Genomic DNA, 19,310 nt, shown 5'->3' with positions numbered 1-19,310 from the left:
AATTTTTCTATTTGGTCCAGGACGAAACGAGTTTCATACCTTATTAGCCTCCGATCATCTTCAATTTCGTCGATCGAACCATCTTAGAAACGGAAATTTTTCGTTTCCGAAGGGATACCTATAATATGGAACGAGCAGAGACATCAAAGCGTCGTCACGTATCAAGGTCTGAAAGAATCGAGACGATGCGTAGCATGCCAAGGATGCATTAAACGTAACGATAACGTCAGCGAATGTATCTCGAGCCATGCGAAAGAATTCCAAATTCTGCGAAACGAAAATGCGAAAACGGATTTCGTACGATAAGAAAGGCACAAACAAGGTAAGGCGAAGGGATGATGGATGAAAAATCAAAGTACAAACCATCTTCGAAAGGATAGCCGGCACCGAATCGAAAGAAAATTCCCTTTTTTTCTTTTTCTGTCTTCTTTCGCACGACACGATTCTTTGAAATCGTCACCGACGTTCTCCTATCCTTGGCAGGCCGACGAGGAGAAGAAAGGAGACCCGCGTTTGCGTTTGTCTTTTTTAAATACAATCTGCTCGAACGGAGCGTAAAATTGCCGAATTCCGTAGATCGATCGTTGACGAATCGAACGAGGACATTCCCGATTCCAGGTTTGATCCGTCGTTATCTCCGTTCTTCCAGTTTTATGGAATCGAATCGCGCGAGCAGAAATTTTTGAAACGCGAACCGGAACGATCGCGCCGATTCTTCGCCGATTCTTCGCCGATAGAAAAAATTGGTGACGCCGGGTAAACCCGTTTTACTGCGAAGAGCCGAGGTTTACGACTCGCCGCGAAAATGGCTCGGGATTCATCTTTCATGGAAGGTTTGTAAGCCTGTCACGTGTCGGGGTACCGTTCTCTCCGATTTATAACGGACGCGATTCGCAATAATCGTGCTTGTAATTGGCTAAGAGAATTGATAAATGGTGCTTTAAATGCATGAAATCCGGGCGAGAAGCTTGAGAACAGAGAGTCTGGAGCATCCATCGAGAGGGAAGCCAGTTTCCTCGTCGGGATTAGTACCCGCGTCTTTCGACGTCAGCGTCCGAGTGATTTCGGTGCGCCGTCGTAGTTGTTTACGCTTCTGGGTTTCCGCAGACGAAAAGAATCCGAGTAAACCGAAGAAGAACGGTCGAGGAGAAGATTGAAAAGGTGGAAGATTCCAAGGGCGAGCGAGGGAACGAGGGTTAAAAGCAAGAGGTTCTCAAGCTTGATAAATCGTCTGGTCGCTCGAAATCGGAACGCCGGTCAATACATACGCTTCCTATGTTCAAGGAGGAGACACACTCGTTCATCGATATCAGCGACAATCTAATCGCGGACTGTCCGATATCCTGTTAATTTCGTTCCACTCGGAACTAGTAAAATCCCGTTGCACGGGCAAAGATCGCGGCAGATATTCGGAAATTAGAAGGAAAAAGAGAAGCGAATATCCGAAAGTTTGGGAACCTCTAGCGGCGGAGTGGGAGAAATAAGGGTGGATTTGGTCCACTCGGTCGGATCGATGAGAGACCCGTAGGTTGTCCTCTTGTTCGTCTAGGGTATTGTAAGTCGAGGACGAAGACTTTGATGGCCTTTTTCTCGGTAGAAGAGCCACGAACAACAGCTTCGATCGGATGCAAGCAACTTTAACGAATATCTCGTCGACTCTTTTGTCACCGCTTCCCCTTTGTCCAGCGACGCTTAATGCGGCCAATCACCGGTCGATGTTAATTAAATTCGTTTGTATTCTTACTCGTTGTCTCGTTCTCCGAGGAACGCTCCCCGTCTCTGCTTTTTTCCGATTCGCTTTATTCTCGTTCGACGACCCGACTGGCACGATCAAAGTATCGGGTCGTCCCGAAACTTTCTTTCCTTTTACGAGGAAATAATAGACGCGCGATTCTATCGCGGCAAGAAATATCGCGCATCTGTCGTTTCCTTCTAAAACGACAGAAACTTTCGCGAGGATCCGATCCGATCCGATACGATACGATACGATACGTTATTTCTCTAGCCACGAATACGAACGTTGCAAGCGTTCATAAACAATTCGTTCGCACGATATTTAATTCGAGCGTAGAATCACCGTTTCTTTCGTTCCACTGGCATTTTCCATCTTCGTGCGATGCTCGTATCTCGGCAAGTCTGCGAATATTTCCCCACTGGCGTTTTTCTTCGTCTCGACGAACGCTCGTCGTTGAATTCGTGTCGCGATAGAGACCATTACCTTCTTCGCGGCAGGCAAGAAACTCGAAGTTGGATTCTCGAAGACGCGGCGCGGCATCCAGTTTATCGGAAATGCTATCGAGAATACATCGAATTCCCATTTTTCGTCTCCTCTTTCATTTTCGCGCGAATGGCTAGGGTGTCAGGACTGGTTCGACTAGAACGGAGGAAGAAACAGCGCGTTTCGTGACACGGCGCGTTTTATACCTAGTATCTGGCAATTTCTTGCGCGTTTTTAAGAGCTTTAACCGGTTTTTAAGAGCGTTTAACCGGTGGATATCTCGGCGAACCGGTGAAAGTATTCTGGCCGCCGTTTGAAAAGTACAAGTCGTTTAACGTCGTTTAACGTCGTTTAACGTCGCTAAAAAGTCCATGAAATTTCAGTCGAACCGGATGATTTTCGATGATATTCGGTGACCGAATATCGCCGAACGAGCAATTTATCATCCTTGCGCAATGTTTCGCGCGCCTCGTATCCTTCGATTTAGTCAGTTCTTCTCTCTGCTTCAAGTTCAGACGTTTCTCTTTCTTTCATCTACGGGTTTTGCGTCACGAACCGATAAAGAACGATCCGAAAGCTATCGCGACTCTCGTCTCTTTCGGCGAGACCTTCCACCCACGATTTTATCATTACCGGCTTAATAAACGCAGGCCGTTCCGCAGGTGATAGACACGTTGGTTTCGCCTATCCGATAAGAGAGGGAATTCGACAAAATCAGGAAATACGAGTGGAATTGCCACGGTATTTCAAGCGTTTCAGCGTCAGAGGTATTTAGGTTCGAATTTCATTAGTGGTAGGCCTGTGCCACTCCTCTTCGTCTTTACGAATTCTACGAGGTGTCTGTCGAGCGTCCCCATTTGTTTATTCGACCCAAACGATCCCACGGAGATAGAAGTCTTGGCAATGGAAGCTTTCCCCCGACGCGCATTTCGATTAGGCCCGTCCAAAGTAGAAACGTGCTGCGTACAGAGAACCTTCTTCCTCTACCATCGACGTATTCCCTTCGCTACGATATAGTACGATACAAAACTGTTCGAAGATACAAAAGTCGACTCGGACCGTTGCTCGTTAAACCGGACAAATTCGGAGGAGAGACGCAGAAAGGGCGTCCACGATGGTTTCCGCGAACAGCGACGGTAATAAATATCGCTCGACAGTTTGGACTACGAACGTGCCAACGATGCTAGCGATCGAAGAAGCGTGATGTTCTTGTTAAGGAAATTCGAGGATTTGGAAATACAAATAATTGACTATATTTCACACACAACAGCTATACATCTATATTACACTCTGAAGAACGTCTTGCACGCACGCTTGTCGCCAACCGACTATCCAGAATCTTCTAACGGCAGTCTTTTGTCTCAACTAACACCTGGACGCCCTCTGACCCTTACACACACACTCTCATGTACAGTGTAAATGTATCACTTCCCTAACAGTTCTTAATGCTGTGTGGTCCGCTGGATCCGATCGACGAGGAACCACGCAAAGACGTTGGCTCGCCAGAGGCTGGGGAACGTTAGCGCGTTAGAAGGAGCATCGTCGGAATTGCGGAGGAAAAAAGCGGCGATAGTAGATATTGGATTGGAAATGTCGAGCAGGCAATATCCTGGAGGCCTCCCTTTGCACCAGAGCCGCTGGGAAACCTCGTTGAACGGGGCATGCTGGAATAAAGCCACGAAAAATCGTGGGGTTTGCGCGCCTAACCGCCACGCCAGGTCGCGGCGCGGCCGCTCGATATTCCGATATCCTGATATCGGTCGCCACCCCGCGCCGTCAGGAGTGTTTCTTCTCCAGCCGACGTCTTCGCCGTCAGAATGCACACGCTCTCGCCCCTCCTCTCTTCGCTATACTCCCATCTCTCCGCTCCGTCGGTTGTCCGCATCGTCCGCCACCTTTTTCGCCGACGAAACGTCTCGCCGTTTCTCCCTCGCCAACTTGCCGACGCTTTCTTTCGCGCACTCCGAACCCAGCTCCGACCGTGTTTCCACGGTTATTCGATAGTTGCAGTTGCTCGCTGTTTCTGTTCGATCGTTGACCGGACCGAGGATTTCATCTTCCGATACTCTTTTCCGATACTCTTTCTCGCGTCTCTCGTCAAATGTTCGACTAAACGAGGATTCTACCTTCATCGATATCGAACAGCTCTTGACCCGTGCTTGTATCCGCTCGATCTTGGAGATTTCGCTAATGGACCGCGATTTCAGCACTTCGACATCGCGGCAAAGAGGATTTGCCACGGTGGTGGATTTAACGCGTCGAACAGGAACAATTTCCAATTGTTCCGTCTACCACGGCGAAACTCCGGTTTTCGCGAAACCCGCAGTTTCCTCCGCGATATTCACTCGAGAAGAGGACTCGTCCGTTCGGAATACGAAACGACACGGTGGCGCGAGCATATCAAAGCTGGAAAAACACTTCCTAAAGGGATTAACTTCTCGTTTATGCGACGAGTTTCCTCGCAACGCGATACACTCCGCTCTTTCTTGCTCCTCCTCGGTTTTCCCATCGCCTCTCGACTCCCACTTTCAAAGTCCTCCGACTACATACTTTCCTACTCTCGCTGAATCCCTTCTCTCGTCCTCGCACCCGTCTCGCCAAGATTTTCCAAGTTTTGCGCAGCCTAACGCGGGCCAGATTTTTCCATAAAATACGCCCGGCTCTCTCGCCGGCAGAACTCCATTCTCCTCGCCGATTCCTGATCGCACTTTTACGAGCGAAAGATACGGACGGGCAGCTTTGCGTACTCCGCTTTCGTCAAGGTTGCCAGCTTTCTCCCAGCCGGAACATCGAATTCTCGTTACTCGATCTGACCCATCGGCGAAACGCTCTGTCTGTTTCCGATGGTAGCTTAGAACGGTTAATTCTAACTAACAGCTATTTCGTTCCTCGCGATAATAACGCTACGTCGTTGAATTCTCATCGCGACGAATCCGTAGATCGTTCGTCGATGGTTAATCAAGCATTTAGGAGGGAACGAGATAGGTTCCCGCCGCGGAGAACGTTAGTCGTTGAAACGACCATCGTTCCGGCGAGATGAATCGATCACAGGAAAGGTTCCGCGCCAACTTTACGAGCCCCAGGGTTTACGATCGAGACTCGGTGTCCTACGGAGAAGCGAACCCGGATCCCGCGTCTTGCAAATAAGGACGCCGCTATCACGGCCTAATTTTCAAGTACACGTACCGCCTACTTACTCGTTCTGCGTCGATGGCTGCGTGACGCGTCGATTGGTACGCGCTCCGATGCCTCGTTCAAAATGTACCGCAGGGTCGGACGATTAATTATCAATACGCGCTACGTCAATTAGAGAACAGTACCTACGCCGATCCATGGAAACGTCAACGGTGTCTGTTTCACGGGTGCCACGAACGCTGAATTTCCAACCAATTACACGCCTCGTTGTGCCAAGTCGATGCTTTCACGTCGTTATTACTAATTAATCGTCGAGCGACGAAAAGCGTTTCTTGTTTTACTTTACGTTTCTTTCTATCTACCTTTCTTTCTTTCTTTCTTTCCTTTTTACCGCTTCTTCGTTTTTTCTTTCCCTTTTCTTTTTTTGCCTTGCGTTAGACATCACGAACCCGGAACTGGCGAAGTAGCAAATAGAACGAGCTCGTCTGAAAAATATAAAGCCTCGATGGAACCTTCTGACCTATTTTTCGTGCGTTCGTTGTAAGCTCATAAATTTTTGTACGATGATGAACGCGCTAACCTCGTCGTTTTAAAGAGCGTGTATATGCAGGCGAGTGGAATAGCTGCGCTCATTTACGGAGAGCATGTGCACACTGCGAGCCAGCTGTCTAAAACGAAGCACCATTAGTTACCTAGATATGAAAATATCGTCGATCGGGTTGTTACCGGCAGGTAAAGGAATAGCGTCTCCGGGGGTGTGGCATCTCCTACGCGGTTAGAAGTTGTAGGACGGGGAGCTCATTAACGCCAAATTTCTTCGTTATTCTTTTTTTCTTTTTTTCTTTTTTTCCAGTGTGCAGTGGTACGATGGGGAATCGATTTGGACTAATCGTCGATCGATGATCGTTGTTGTTTCAGGAGATCGACCGCGTCGCCTCGACGAGTTTGCAGACCGGACCAACCATCTTGGAGGACGAGGGGATCGCTGGCGATGTTTTCGGCGAGACGAAGCATCGGCGGAAGGCCAAAGTAGAGATAAAGGCGTGAAACGAGATCGAGTATAAGATGAGATAGATAGAGAGAGAGAGAGAGAGAGAGAGAGAGAGCGGGTCGCTGGAGATCTCGAGGAACGAAACACAATGTGCTGGAGTGTACGAGCCTGGTGGTGGAGAGGCGCGCTTCTCGGGACGATGATGCTGTTATCGTGGACGTGGCCGGTGGTGGAGGGCTGCCCGAACATGTGTACGTGCAAGTGGAAGAGCGGGAAAGAGTGGGTGGAGTGCGCGAATCGAGACCTCAAGGGACTTCCCCAAGGCGCCAGAGAGGAGACCCAGGTGTTGGATCTGTCGAACAATCATCTGGTCAGTCTGCCGCCGGAATGCTTTCACGCGCTCGGCTTGATCAATCTGCAACGACTGTACCTGAGTAGATCGCACATCAGCCGTATAGCAGCCAGAGCGTTCGTCGGTCTGGTGGGGCTGGTGGAGTTGGATCTATCGGAGAATCTGATCGAGGAGATACCTAGCGAAACTTTCCCCTCCTACTCGAATCTGATGAAGCTACTGCTCAACGGCAATCCTATACGGGAGATCCGTGCAGCAGCGTTCCAGCATCTGCCGCATCTGACCAACCTGGAATTGAGTCACTGCCGGCTGGAGAATATCGAGCAGGGGGCGTTCGACGGCCTTCATCTGCTCGAGTGGCTACGACTCGACGGCAATCGGTTGACTCGCGTGCCCGAACGCACGCTGCCCCTAGGCGGCAGCCTCCGCGGACTCACGCTGCACAACAATCCCTGGGTCTGCGATTGTCGTCTGCAGGCCACGCAAGCTTGGCTCAAGGAATCCGCGCCGGCCGCCCCTCAGGAGTCCGACCCCGTCTGCGACGCTCCTGCCAAACTCCGCGGCAAACAGATCAAGACCGTCAACGAACTCGCTTGCCTGCCACGGATCGAGCTGCGGAACCGAGTGGAGGCCTACGAGGGAGACAACGTCACGCTCAAGTGCGACGTTTACGCCGTCCCGGCTGCCAAGCTCACCTGGTGGTTCAACGGCGAACTCTGCGAACTCCAGAACGAGAACGACACGCTCTCCGCTTCCTCGGCTACCACCTTTCCCCGGTAAGTGCAGCCTCCTTCCCAACTTCAATCTCAAAGTTGGCTAAATAAATAGTCAATCACCGACTCACCGAACCGCTAAACCTTCGAAATATTCGTTGCCAGTATCGTCGAACCGCAGACGATGTTAAAGTTTCTCGTGCAAAAGCAATTCCAGCTGTTGATTCTCATCGACGCGACGCGACGCGACGCGACGCGACCCAACGAGAAGCATCGCGAACAAGGCGACGTTCGGTCGCGATCGTTCGCAATCTAAATAAAACTTCGATAACGTTCGAGCATCTCCTCCGTTGAAAATTTCTCGCTATAGCGATATAACCAACCCAGCGCGTGTTTCTTGCAGCGCTTGTTATTACACCGGCAAATTGTCCGTGAAAATTGCGTTGCGAACAGCGTCGCGATTCGACGTCGAATTCTAGCTCTTCGAAAAGACGCTCGTCACGGTCGTTAATCACGAAAGTATTCTAATTAACGGCGCGGCGACGCCGGGTTCGTCCTTGTACCACGAATTTTTAACGACGTCTCCGTAGAATTTCAATGGTTTTCCCGCGTGAATTTTTCCAGGGCTGTTATGCCTGTCCGGTGACACGAAACACGAGTGCTTTTCACCCCGTGCCGTTAACGATACTCGCGCCTCGTTAATAATTCAAATTGCGCACGACGGCCAGAAGAGTGAAAAAGGAGGGTGGCGAACGGGGCCAAACGGCGCGAAGCCGGCGTATCGCGGTCGCCATACAGTTTTCATCGCAAACGGTGTATCGCGACGCGTTTTCAAAAGCACGTTTTTAAACAAGCTCGTTTCAAATCGAGCGCGTATGGCGCGATTCCGTGAAATTTCTAAGACATTTTAACCGCCATAGTTCCGACAAAAGGCGAACAGAGCTATCGTTAGCGGGGACAGCATTCTAATTTCAAATCATACGGGCTGCGTGTTTGCAACGAAATTCAATCGCGGCGAAAGGTTAACTTTCCTTTTTGCACTTACTTATTTCTACTTACTTACCAAACTTGCATTTTCTACTCTCTTTCTCTCTCTCTCTTTCTCTCTCTCTCTTTCTTTCTATCTATCTATCTATCTCTGTCTCTACAGCAGAGATCTGTGTATCAAAAGTATAAGAAAAGAAACACGACTTGTTGATTTGAGTTTGACGATTCGTTGCAGGTACGTCTACAGGCAGCGCGGCGGGATCAACACGAGCAGCACTCTGCTACTCTACTCCGTGGAGACTTTGAACGAGGGCACGTACACGTGCATAGCAGAGAACGGAGCGGGGTCCGCGGAGGCGAATTTATCTTTGCGAGTGCTGTTCCAGGAGAAAATAACCGTGGAACCGCCAAACGATCGCTCAAGATCGGGATACGTGGTGGCCATAGCAGCTGGTGCTCTGCTGGGCACTCTGTTTGCCCTGGGCTCTCTGATCGGCAGCATAGTGTTCTGCGTGCGGAAACGTCGTCGCGACCGCAAAAGGAACTCGAAAGCTCTGGTATCGCAGAACAAATCTGTTATGCCTATCACCAAGGATACCGCCACCAGTTTACCGTGCAGAAAGGGCAACGGCAGCTTGATCGGGCTCGAGCACCAGCAGATGGTTTCGTACACCGAACGAGAGTTGAACCGAGCCGCGACACTCGAACGCAGAGAGCACAGAAACCTGGAGGAACCGTACTGCAGCCCGGTTTCCAAGTATCTGACGGAACCAGATCTGATAAACGAGGTGCCAGAGACGACGGACGTCGGATACGGTCAGTTGTATCGCCATCAGCCCGGTGACAGACAGATCCTGGAATACGACTCCGGATACCCGCTGCAACCCGATCTACGACCAGCGAATATCCCACAGCTGAGCTATCTCGATCAAGACGGTTACCCGCTCAACTTTGGCCTACCGAAGATCCCTTTCAGCGCCGCGAGCACGCTACCGCGTCTCAGGCAGAGGATGCCGGTGGAAGGTTCCGCGGTCGCGCCACCAGCCAGGTACTCGAGGGAAGCGGAGTTCCTCGCCAGATCGCCAGGATACGACCCCGTGCTGCCTCGAACCGACACCAGGTACACCGCCGAGGGATACCCTTACCCCGCTCAACAATCGCAGCCGATTCAACCGGTCGAGCAACCCATTCAGCAGCAGCTTCCTGTGTCCCCGGTGTCGCCGGTCGCCGTGTTCCCCGAGGTACCGTTCATTCCCTCTCCCCCAGCCGCCTACAGAGGCGAGACGACGCCGCTGTCGCCGAGATCGCTATTGAGCAAAACTGCCCGGGAAGCTGCCGCGGCAGCCGCCGCCAGGGCGGACGATCTCCAGCCGCCTCATCATCCGGAGAGTCCCGACGAGGGATACGTTGGCGACGCGATGGACGTCTAAGAGAACTCGGGATCGACGACACGAAGATGGCTCGCGCATAGAGCAGAAGACCGGCGGGTCGTTTCGAATCCGATTATCTCGGTTCCCGGGGGCAGAGCAGAGACAGCGGATCTGTCGCGTACACGAACCGAGGAAACTGTCGGGACGTACGTTCGCACAAATTAATCCAAGGGAAACAAGGCACGGACACGATTGGCAGAACAAGAAACTCGACAGAGAGCTACGTCGTCGTTGTCGTCGTCGTCGTCGTCGTCGTCGTCGTCGTCGTCGTCGTCACCGTCGCCGTCGCCGTCGTTGTCTGCGAGAATAGATATCAAACGTCGTGCGGCCAAAATGCCGGTTGAGCAGGAACAAAAGGAGCCGGAGCAACGGAAACGTAATGGATTAATCAGGTGCGAGGCTTCCCAGGCGTCCCGAATCACGTGTCTGCGGATAATAATTTCTTGTCAGTAACAGGTCTCCGTGTTCGAGGAACAGCCAGCGTTGCTAATCAAATCGTCTACCCCGCAAAGTGAGAGGGGGGGGGGGGGCAACGTTCGAACGCGGCAACGGATTTTTCACCAGCTTTTTCCAGGTGAAAAGCGTCGTAAAAGCCGTTTTCGGTATAGAAATTTTGGCGAAAAATTCGAGTTGTTTGTCGGAGAGGAGAGCATAGGGAAATTCAGGAAATTCTGCGTTGAAATTATACGAGCTCGGTTAGTCGAGCAAAATCCGCAAAATAGAAGAGCGAGCGAGCGATTTTTCGGCGTTGTCGAACGATCGACGTGGATGCAAGTTCGATGGCGACTGGTGCAGGGAATTTTCGCATGGTTCCGGAACGCAGATCTCGACCATTCTCGCCAGCCTCGCTTGGCAATGGAATTTGCCGGAACGAGGGTTACGCGAGCGGTGCACCGATCAGAGGAATCGAATTTTCCAAAAGCTTACGGAAGCCGACGAACGCAAACGAACGGCCGCGAGCGCAGTCGGAATTTTGAAAACCGGCTGATCCGATCGCGCAGTCCGATCGAAGCTGATCTGTCCACGTACCGAAGAACGCTCGCCCTTTACGCTCGCTCGTACTATTGCGATCTGTCACTCCGACTACAGCCGGAAATTGGAAACGTTTCTGGAACGAACGGTAACTTTGCTCGCTGGTCGGCAACGGTGGTCAACTTTGTCAAAGTTATGCGTTTGATAGCGCGGGAATCCTCGATGAAATAGTTGAGAGAAATTGTTTGTATGTACATAGGGGACGAGTGGGACGAGTGTGTGTCAAAGTGTAAGAAACGAAAGAAATTACAAAGGAGCGTGTAGTGGAGAGTAAAATACCGAATGGCGTACTACCGACCTTAAAGCTTAAGAATATTCTTCCGTTAACAAACACAAACTCTTTCGCCTCGTTAAAATGGACGTCTTTCATCGTACACGGTACGTTTAAAAGTAAGAGATGCAAATGCGTGGAATAGCAACTCGTTTGCAGCCACTGTAAGCGGTAAGAGGAGCGCAAAGCGCGAGAGAGAAGCGTGCTTTCGAAACGAAAAAAGGATACGACGGAGAAGAAACGAGAATACTCTGCTGGTTTACGAGTCCCTCGAGAGGACTCGTTCGATATCTGCTCAAGTTCATACGCATCCTTCACCCCCTTCATCCACCGTTCCATCTCCTGGTCATTTCCTCTTTAGGCTAACCAATTGTATCGTTATTAGAGTCTACTGCTCGTCGGTTTCCCAAGAAACGAACAGGCTCTATCCGATCTGGAAAGTTCCGACGAAAGGTTATAGCAATTCTACCGTAGTGATAATAACGTTAACTCGGTGTTTAAGACTGGTGAACTGTGCGAGATTACGAGAGAGCCGGTATAGGCCTCGGCTAGCCCCATGTACAGACACGTTAAATATACATATACATATGTATAAATTTGTACACCACTCTGGAAAACGCGAAAGCCAACGGACACACACGTACGTAAATGTCCACATATTATATATAATACAAGTATACAGACGTGAATGTGAATAGGCGGAAACGAGGGTTGGTCAGAACACGCGCTGGACACGCGCGGAAAGTAGATATTTTTTGAAAGGTGTCGTAGAGCCTAACACGCGTGACCAGACAACCGCTCGCTCCGTCTTCTCGCCCTGTATTCGTTATCGTTGTGTAGCCGATTTTTAAGAGTTCGATCGTACGCGTTGCTTCGCGATACTCGACCAATCGATATCAACAACCGACTGCAAAACACTCGTACAATTTTCACCGTGACTCCTCATCTTCGTCCAGGAAGAAGACGTGCACGTTTTTCTCTGAATTTGTTCAATGAATCCGCGCGAGGTTGGTGGTGTATCGCGAACCAGGCTGGCGTCGCACCGATCAAGCGGCAAGATCGGTTCATCTAGAATCTAGGTAATAAACGAATCGATCGTTCTTCGAGGGCTATCTATCTAGCCCGATCCAACGCTAGGTTTACGAATTACGATCAGCGGATGGCGGACCGTCGGACGTGCAGCGAAAGGATGCACAGCTCCGTTTAGTAGTGGATCGTCTATTCGGGCGATCGTAAACGCAACTGCTGCTGCCCTCTTTTCTGCCTCTTGTCGATCATCGGCCGATTCACGGACGAACGGCGACAGTCTCTCCGCCTCGAAGCGTGAACTCGAATCCGCACATCCTTCCGAGCTCACCACGGCCCGAATACCACGACCCCTCGAATTTTTCGTTCGATACGCCCCGCGTCTCGCTCGCGCGCACCCACACACGCGCACACAAAATTTTGAATCAGCGTTAACGGCGTTTTACAGGGTATCCGGCTGATTGGCGAAAGGATCGTCGAGACGGAAACTTCGTTAGCCGCGACAATAGGAAGCGACACTTGGGATCAGTGGTAGCTGAAAGCGAACCGAGTCTACGCACTCCTCCGTGTTTACGAGTACCACGAAGATGTTCTCGGTTTGTACGAAGGAAATCGAGTTCACTCGAGTCTTTTTTCACCTCGAGGTTGCTCGTGTTGCCGTACTCGCGTCAACGTTCGCACTTGCGAAAGTCGGATCAGCGATCATCGATCGAAGCTCGTCTCCCGTCTCTGCCTCGACGTTCCAAGCGAGTCGAAGGACGATCTTCGCCAACTGCGAGTCGCGAATGGAAATACTCTTCCGGTTTCCTCTTGCACGCGTACGCCAGATACGAAAGGGACCGCCCGTTGGCGTCGAACCGCGTTTATCGGTTTGTCAAACCAGCGAAAAGGGAGCAAGTTTCGATGAAGAATTTCACGGCAATATATCAAACGTAATAATTTGCGTGGCGCATCCGTACGCGGTGCACGCGCAGGCTAGCAATAAAATTTTCAGGAAAAAAATCGTCGCTGCTCGACCACGGACGCGCCGTAATTCACGACCGCGGCAACGCCGCTTTTTGAGTTACGACGCGGTCCAGATTATTTGGCACGCCCCGAGTGGAATTAGGTTTACGATGTTCCCCGAACCTCGTCTCGTTTTCCCATCGCGTCGATGTACAAAACGCACGTGTTCATGTACCTACACCGCTTTATTCTCCGCGTGTTACCGTCCTTTCTTCTTTTATTTTCCTTTTTTTACACTTTCCCATCGACTATCGGAACGCGCCGCTCGTTCAACAGGGCTCTTATCGTGGCTTCGCTCGAATTTTCCCCTTCGATGTTGTGCGCAATGAATATGTTGTACTTTTTCCGGATTAATTGGACGCGCTCGTTTCGTCGAATTTTTCCCATTTTTCAGCCGCTCTTCCCGACCTCGCTCGCGTAGTAACTGGCATCATGAAAATCGTTCGCCTCCCGATAATCGATGGTGAATTTATCGTTCGTGGCGCGACAATCAAAGGCGAAAAAGCAACCTTTAAACGGAACAAACGCATCTTCCACCTCGATTCGTTCGCTTATATTTTATAGAATTTAATTTTCCATTTTCGGCCGTTCGTTCCACATTTTCCAACGTTTTTCAATTTAGTCTCTGACGCGCTATTAGGCAAACGTATCGAACTTAACGTTTTTATTTCACTCGTATCGTTTCTCTTGCTTCTTTCTTTTCTTCTTGCTTCTTTTCTTCTCTTTGTTTCATCCCGGAACAAACTTTTAGTCCTTTCTCGCCAGGATGTATACGCGAAACGACCAGTCTGTCGAACTATGCCTGTTCGGCTACGTTGGCGGGGACCCACGACGATTTTTCCTCCGAGTTCCATTTTTGCAACCCGCTTTGCAACAAACAACAGGTGGCTGCGACTCGAACGCGAAACACATAGGAACGAAACGTGCATCCGGAACGACTGCTGTTGTCATCCTCGGGGACGGCAGAATACACTTCTGCGGAACGTATAGAAACGCGCGGCGAGCTTAAACGAGTTACGCGAACGCGATAGAGAAACAGAGAAAACAGTAGAAACGGGATCGGACAGTACGGAAACGTGTTGGACGACCGGAGCCCGGCTATTGGAATTCGCCGAAACCCAGGAATCCCTGCAGAATCGGCGAACGATGTCGGTCGACTTCCGGATTCGTGCCCGCGTGCCACGAAATCGTAATCGCCCGACTCCTCTTCCTGGTTGCCGACTAACGGTAACGGGCCTCTGCAAACGCTCGAACAAGCACGCGTGGCCGCGTTGAAAGGGCTTGTTGTGCCGCGGACACAACCGGGATAATCACTGTTTGCAAGGCGGATGCTCGTTGTCCACCTAGTAACAGGCATCGAGGCTGTGCCGTGGCACAGAGTGCACGCGCATCGTTCGAAATGCCGATCGTTGTCGCGCCAACCGTCACCGTTTCATGGTTTTCGGCAGCCTTTTTTCGCCGAGCTTCGTCCGCCCGACTCCCGACGATCTTCGACGTGGACTCGTGTTTCGGATAGTTGCCGTTGTTTTCTGCCGCGACACGCCTGTATACCTTGTTTCCGTTTAATCCTCTTGCGAAGCTGTCGCGGATTTCAGGACGGATGTCCGGTTTTCCAACGAGTTGCCGAAGATTTTACAGACAGGTGTTAACGCTGTAGAGTTGGCAGCAGGATTTTATATATGTCGCGAGTCCAGCAAAATCCGTATCGTTTTCCCTGTGGCAAAATTTACAACGTAACGCGTAATGTAACGTAACGGTGTAATGGAAACCGCGTGTCTGGGTCCTAATGAAAGCTACATTCTCTTGAGATTGGACTGGCAGCGGCGTCGTTTAACAAGGCCTACGGTATTACTGCGCAAAGTGTGCCGTTTACGGTCTCACGACCATACTCATTCCGTCGTATCACGCGCAACGGTTCTCGAATCCAAAATTCATCTAAACCTTATTACCTAACCCGTCCCTCTCGGTAGGATAGCAACATCCTGTTACAGCCTCTTTCCATCCACGCTTAGTACGTACCTAGTTCGTGCGAGGTTGGAACTTAACAGTCCGAATCTAGTAAACTAGAATCTAGTAAAACCGTCGAGTCTTGGACGCGCGCGGCGTCCGCTCGTTTATCAACGACGCTCGTTTATTAACGGCGATTTTACCTTAGCGTTTAACGGGACGGGTAACGAGCGTTGACGCAGCCACGCGTCCTCGCGCGTTATTGCACGCGGCAAATAATGAATCGTCGCGATTCGTTGATTCGTTGATTCGTTATTTTCTATCTCGCTCCCTGTGTATTTCCAAAGCTTAAAGCCAGACGCAAAGGTTCTCGCCGTTTGATCGGCTGAATATTTTCACGCGCTTGTTCGTCGACGATTAACGACTGGTTACGAGCGTGGCAACGGACCGTGATAATTATTAGCCGGTATAAACGATGGTTATTGGCGCGCGACAATTTAATTATTTGACGCTAATGCGGTTCACCGTTTCGACGATATCGTCAAGCTGGTCGCCATTGTCATCCCCCCGCCCTCCCTATAGAGATCAAAAACCATTGACTCTTCGTATCGTGCCAATCCTTTCTTGCTGATTCACAGCTTTCTATTCCCTCGGAGATGGACGCTCTTCGCGGCGAATAAATTGCCATTATACCAGCGCTTTCTGCTGGCGATTTCCCAAATTGATGATTCTCCAATTTCCAATATGCTGAAAATTATGCTTCCGCTGCTGGACGAGGAGTGCAGGCCAAGCCGCGTTGATTAAATCGATGCATAATCGAAATTAAACATTAACCGCACGGTGGCCTCGATCGGCAACCGTCGACCAGGCGACGACCGAATTAATATGGAACTCGTAGCAACGCTGTGCGAGGTAGCAGCTCCTTGCCGTCCATTTCACGAATACTTTCAATTTAATCGAACACTGACTGGCTCGATAAAGGATACGGTGTAATTACGATGATTAGAATTTAATGGACCGCGCGTAGCTGGCCACCGATCCCGGATCAGTTTCAAAGCAGCGGATGACGTCGAGGCAGCCCGCTTATCTGTCTTCGCTTCGGATATCGAACTCGTCGCGGTGTGAAAATTGCGAGAGGCGTGTTTATAGAACGTCAGGAAATTGCTCGTCAACCTTCGTCGTTCATAGACTTTGCTGTTCGACTCGGTACTTGGATCCGTGCCCCGTAGGTACCGCTTTCGCCGTAACGAGAACGTAGATTCCGTCATGGTGTGTCTGGTTGCGATAATTTGCTCGATGTAACCGTGTTTACCGTCGTGGGTTACGATACTTTTGCCTCTCCTCGAATCTCCGATCACACATTCGCTACTATTCCCCTGCTATCGAAATCATGGTTGTTCAACGCGGTAACGCGGCTCATTCTGTTACAGCGGATCTCGTTTCAAGGTCGATCAAATGCTTCCATCGTTTGCTTATTCCTATACCTATTCCATTTGCCGACATTGCTATTCCAACAACGTGAAACGCTCTACGAGCAGCACGAGCATACCTTGTTACTCGCGGAGTCGCTCTTCTCACCTTATACTCGCGTATCTTCTAAAACACCGAGAACCGTGAAATACCTTCTCCGTTCGGAGAAGTTTGGTTTTCGAAAGGAATCGAATTTTTGAAGTTGACGGGGGAGAGAAGCGGCGCGTGAGAATCGAGCTTAAACGAAATCGAGATTAAACGCGCGGTCGGACGAGATTCGTCCATCGACTTCCTGGTGTTTGCGTTCGGTTACGAGATACGCGTTGAATTATCGAGCGACGCGTGCCGCCATCAAACTTCCCACGCGACTGGTGCTCCGGCAAAATCGATCCCAGTAGCCTTCTCTTCGCGTGTCTTTAATCTCGTTGCAGCTTGTCGCCTTGATGACGTTCGTCAGAGTCCAAACGTCGTTTCGCAAACATCGCCACGAGTTTGGACGCGATCTGCAGGCACGACACCAGGCATCTCAGGCGTAATCGCGTGCTTCGTTTCGAAGCGAGTAGTTGGTCCGGTTCTTGAGACTTTTCCTATTTTTCAGGGCATACGCGTAATTTTCATCCTATTTCACGGGAGAATAACAGTTAACAGATCACAGCCGTAATCTCGGCCTTCTTTCGAAACCGGATAGAGCGCAAAGAGAATCAGAGAACAGGTTGTTGAACGCATCGGAAGAAAGTTTCGCCGGTGTCGGACGAAACTGAATAGCTCGCAGCGAGGAAGCCGAGAGTCGTGTAACTACGCCGTACCGTCTACTACATAGCACTGCTATGAATATATGTATGAAATACAAGCAGACGCCTGTTTGTCGATCGATGGATCGCGATCAACGCTGTAGAGAATTTATATCGAAATTTTCGCGAGGAACGAGCAACGTTCCGTGGAAACGGCAAATCTCGCGCGATCGCGGTGTCTCTGACGCCTGGCGATCCGAGCGCAACATTATTCCAACTTTTCTTTCTTCTTGATCATCGTTGCGAAATATGGCTGCACCGTGGCAATATTTCGTCGATTCGAGGAAACAACCCGCAATCGCGTAGCTTCGTAGACGTATTGCTTTTCCTATTTGACACGTCGATGGTTTCCTCTTGTCTTCGACAAATCGAGCGTGGACTGGAAACGGCTGGGTTATGGAAATATTCGAACCTTTTCTTTCACCGAACCTGACTTGTTTCGTTTAGTTTTTTTTTTTTTTCTTTTCTTCTTTTTATTAATTCGCCGTTATTATTCGATATTGGAATTCTATACGAGGCATGATATTAAATTTCGGATAGAAGACGGAAACCCGCGAACAAGCGCAAATTGGAATGGTGCGTCAAACGCGATATCGGATTAAGATTCTCAGCGACGAAACACGGTTTACTATCGAGACTCGAAGAAGCGCCGGCTCCGCGTAAACCTCGTGCTTTGCGGCGTTCGTGACTCGCGAACCCCCTGCTTAGATTGCCTCGAATCGAGTCAGAACACGAACGTATCGACCAAGTTGGTGAAACTCGGTCAGCGTGTTTTCCTTTCGCACGGTGTAACGAATATCATGGCTGTCGGACGAGAGACGGGAGAAGAATGTTAGTAGCCGATGGGAAAGCGGCAGAGAAGCGCGCGAAGCGTGGCATGTACGGCAAAAGGATTAGGATGGGACTACGACGAGGTCGCGTCAAGTTTTTCGCCGTAATCGTTAGAAAATGGGAGAGAAAAGAGGTAAAAGGGCCAGGAAAAAAGAGGAGAGATAAGTAAGGGGGAGAGGAGAATCGAGGGCAGACGTATCGATCTCGTTCGACCCTCCCTTCGACCGTAAAGTTCGTCGCGAACGGAATTACGATTCCGCACAATTACACAGTCGCACATCTATATCATTTGTGCACACACACGTACACATAGGCGCGCGTGCGCGCATACATCGGCATATATACACCGCGATCACCTCCGTGAATCCACATTCATATACATATATATATATATACATATATATATATATATACATAAATATAAATATAAATATATAAGTATACATGTAATACGTACACGCGCTCATGTACACACGATGTTCCGAAGGATTGAGCAATACGATTTGTATTACCGTGTATAACGTAATGTATTCGATTCTGCACATGTCGTACGTACTTTTGATGTAGCGAAGGATTTTTCACGACTGATACGAGATTAAAGAATAAAAATAGCTTTTGTATTAATGGTCGTTTTCTTTCTGCAGCCCCTCCGATTCCAATCCTCGCTCCCCGCCGGAATACCGGAATAGGCGAACGCTGGCAGAATCGGGTCTCCGGCCTCTCGGCATCTCGCATTTTTCCTCCAAATGGATTTGCGGCGATTCGACGGATTCTCGGATACGAAACAACACGATCTATGCATTTGCATAGGACCATTTGCTTTGAAAATCGTTCATCGCGTAAGAGGAGCGCGCACGCGATGCCGAATAGAATTTCCCGTATACGCGATCACGAACCAGCCACCTCCAAACGAAATACGCTTCTCGGAAATGTTATTCCGCGAATTTCTTTCGTTTTCCTTCTTACGAGAGAATCCTTAGGACATTCGTAAACCGTTCGAAGCGAATTATACGTTTACGTAGTTGGGTTCGGAACAGCGGTCTTTTCCATCGTCGACGACATCGTCAAACGTTAGGATCGCTGCGGGAAAAAGTGGAAGGGCGCGCGATGA

The 19,310-nt window shown here is 50.0% G+C and overlaps 1 protein-coding gene across 1 annotated transcript in view; it reads left to right on the top strand.

Annotated features, from left to right (window-relative positions):
• Window positions 1–10,071, top strand: part of LOC117239870 (leucine-rich repeat-containing protein 24-like) — a 59,444-nt gene extending 49,373 nt beyond the window's left edge. The window contains exons 2-3 of the mRNA XM_033505709.1: window positions 6,272–7,472; window positions 8,632–10,071. Coding sequence (XP_033361600.1) covers window positions 6,493–7,472; window positions 8,632–9,826 — 2,175 coding nt within the window. The 5' untranslated portion in view covers window positions 6,272–6,492 and the 3' untranslated portion in view covers window positions 9,827–10,071. The remainder of the gene's footprint in view (window positions 1–6,271; window positions 7,473–8,631) is intronic.
• The last annotated feature ends 9,239 nt before the right edge of the window (window positions 10,072–19,310 follow it).

Source organism: Bombus vosnesenskii, unplaced genomic scaffold (assembly GCF_011952255.1).
Source record: "Bombus vosnesenskii isolate JDL3184/JDL3185 unplaced genomic scaffold, Bvos_JDL3184-5_v1.1 scf7180000014443, whole genome shotgun sequence".
Lineage (NCBI taxonomy): Eukaryota > Metazoa > Arthropoda > Insecta > Hymenoptera > Apidae > Bombus > Bombus vosnesenskii.
The sequence above is the reverse complement of the archived record's forward strand: the minus strand, read 5'-3'. Positions and strand labels throughout refer to the sequence as shown.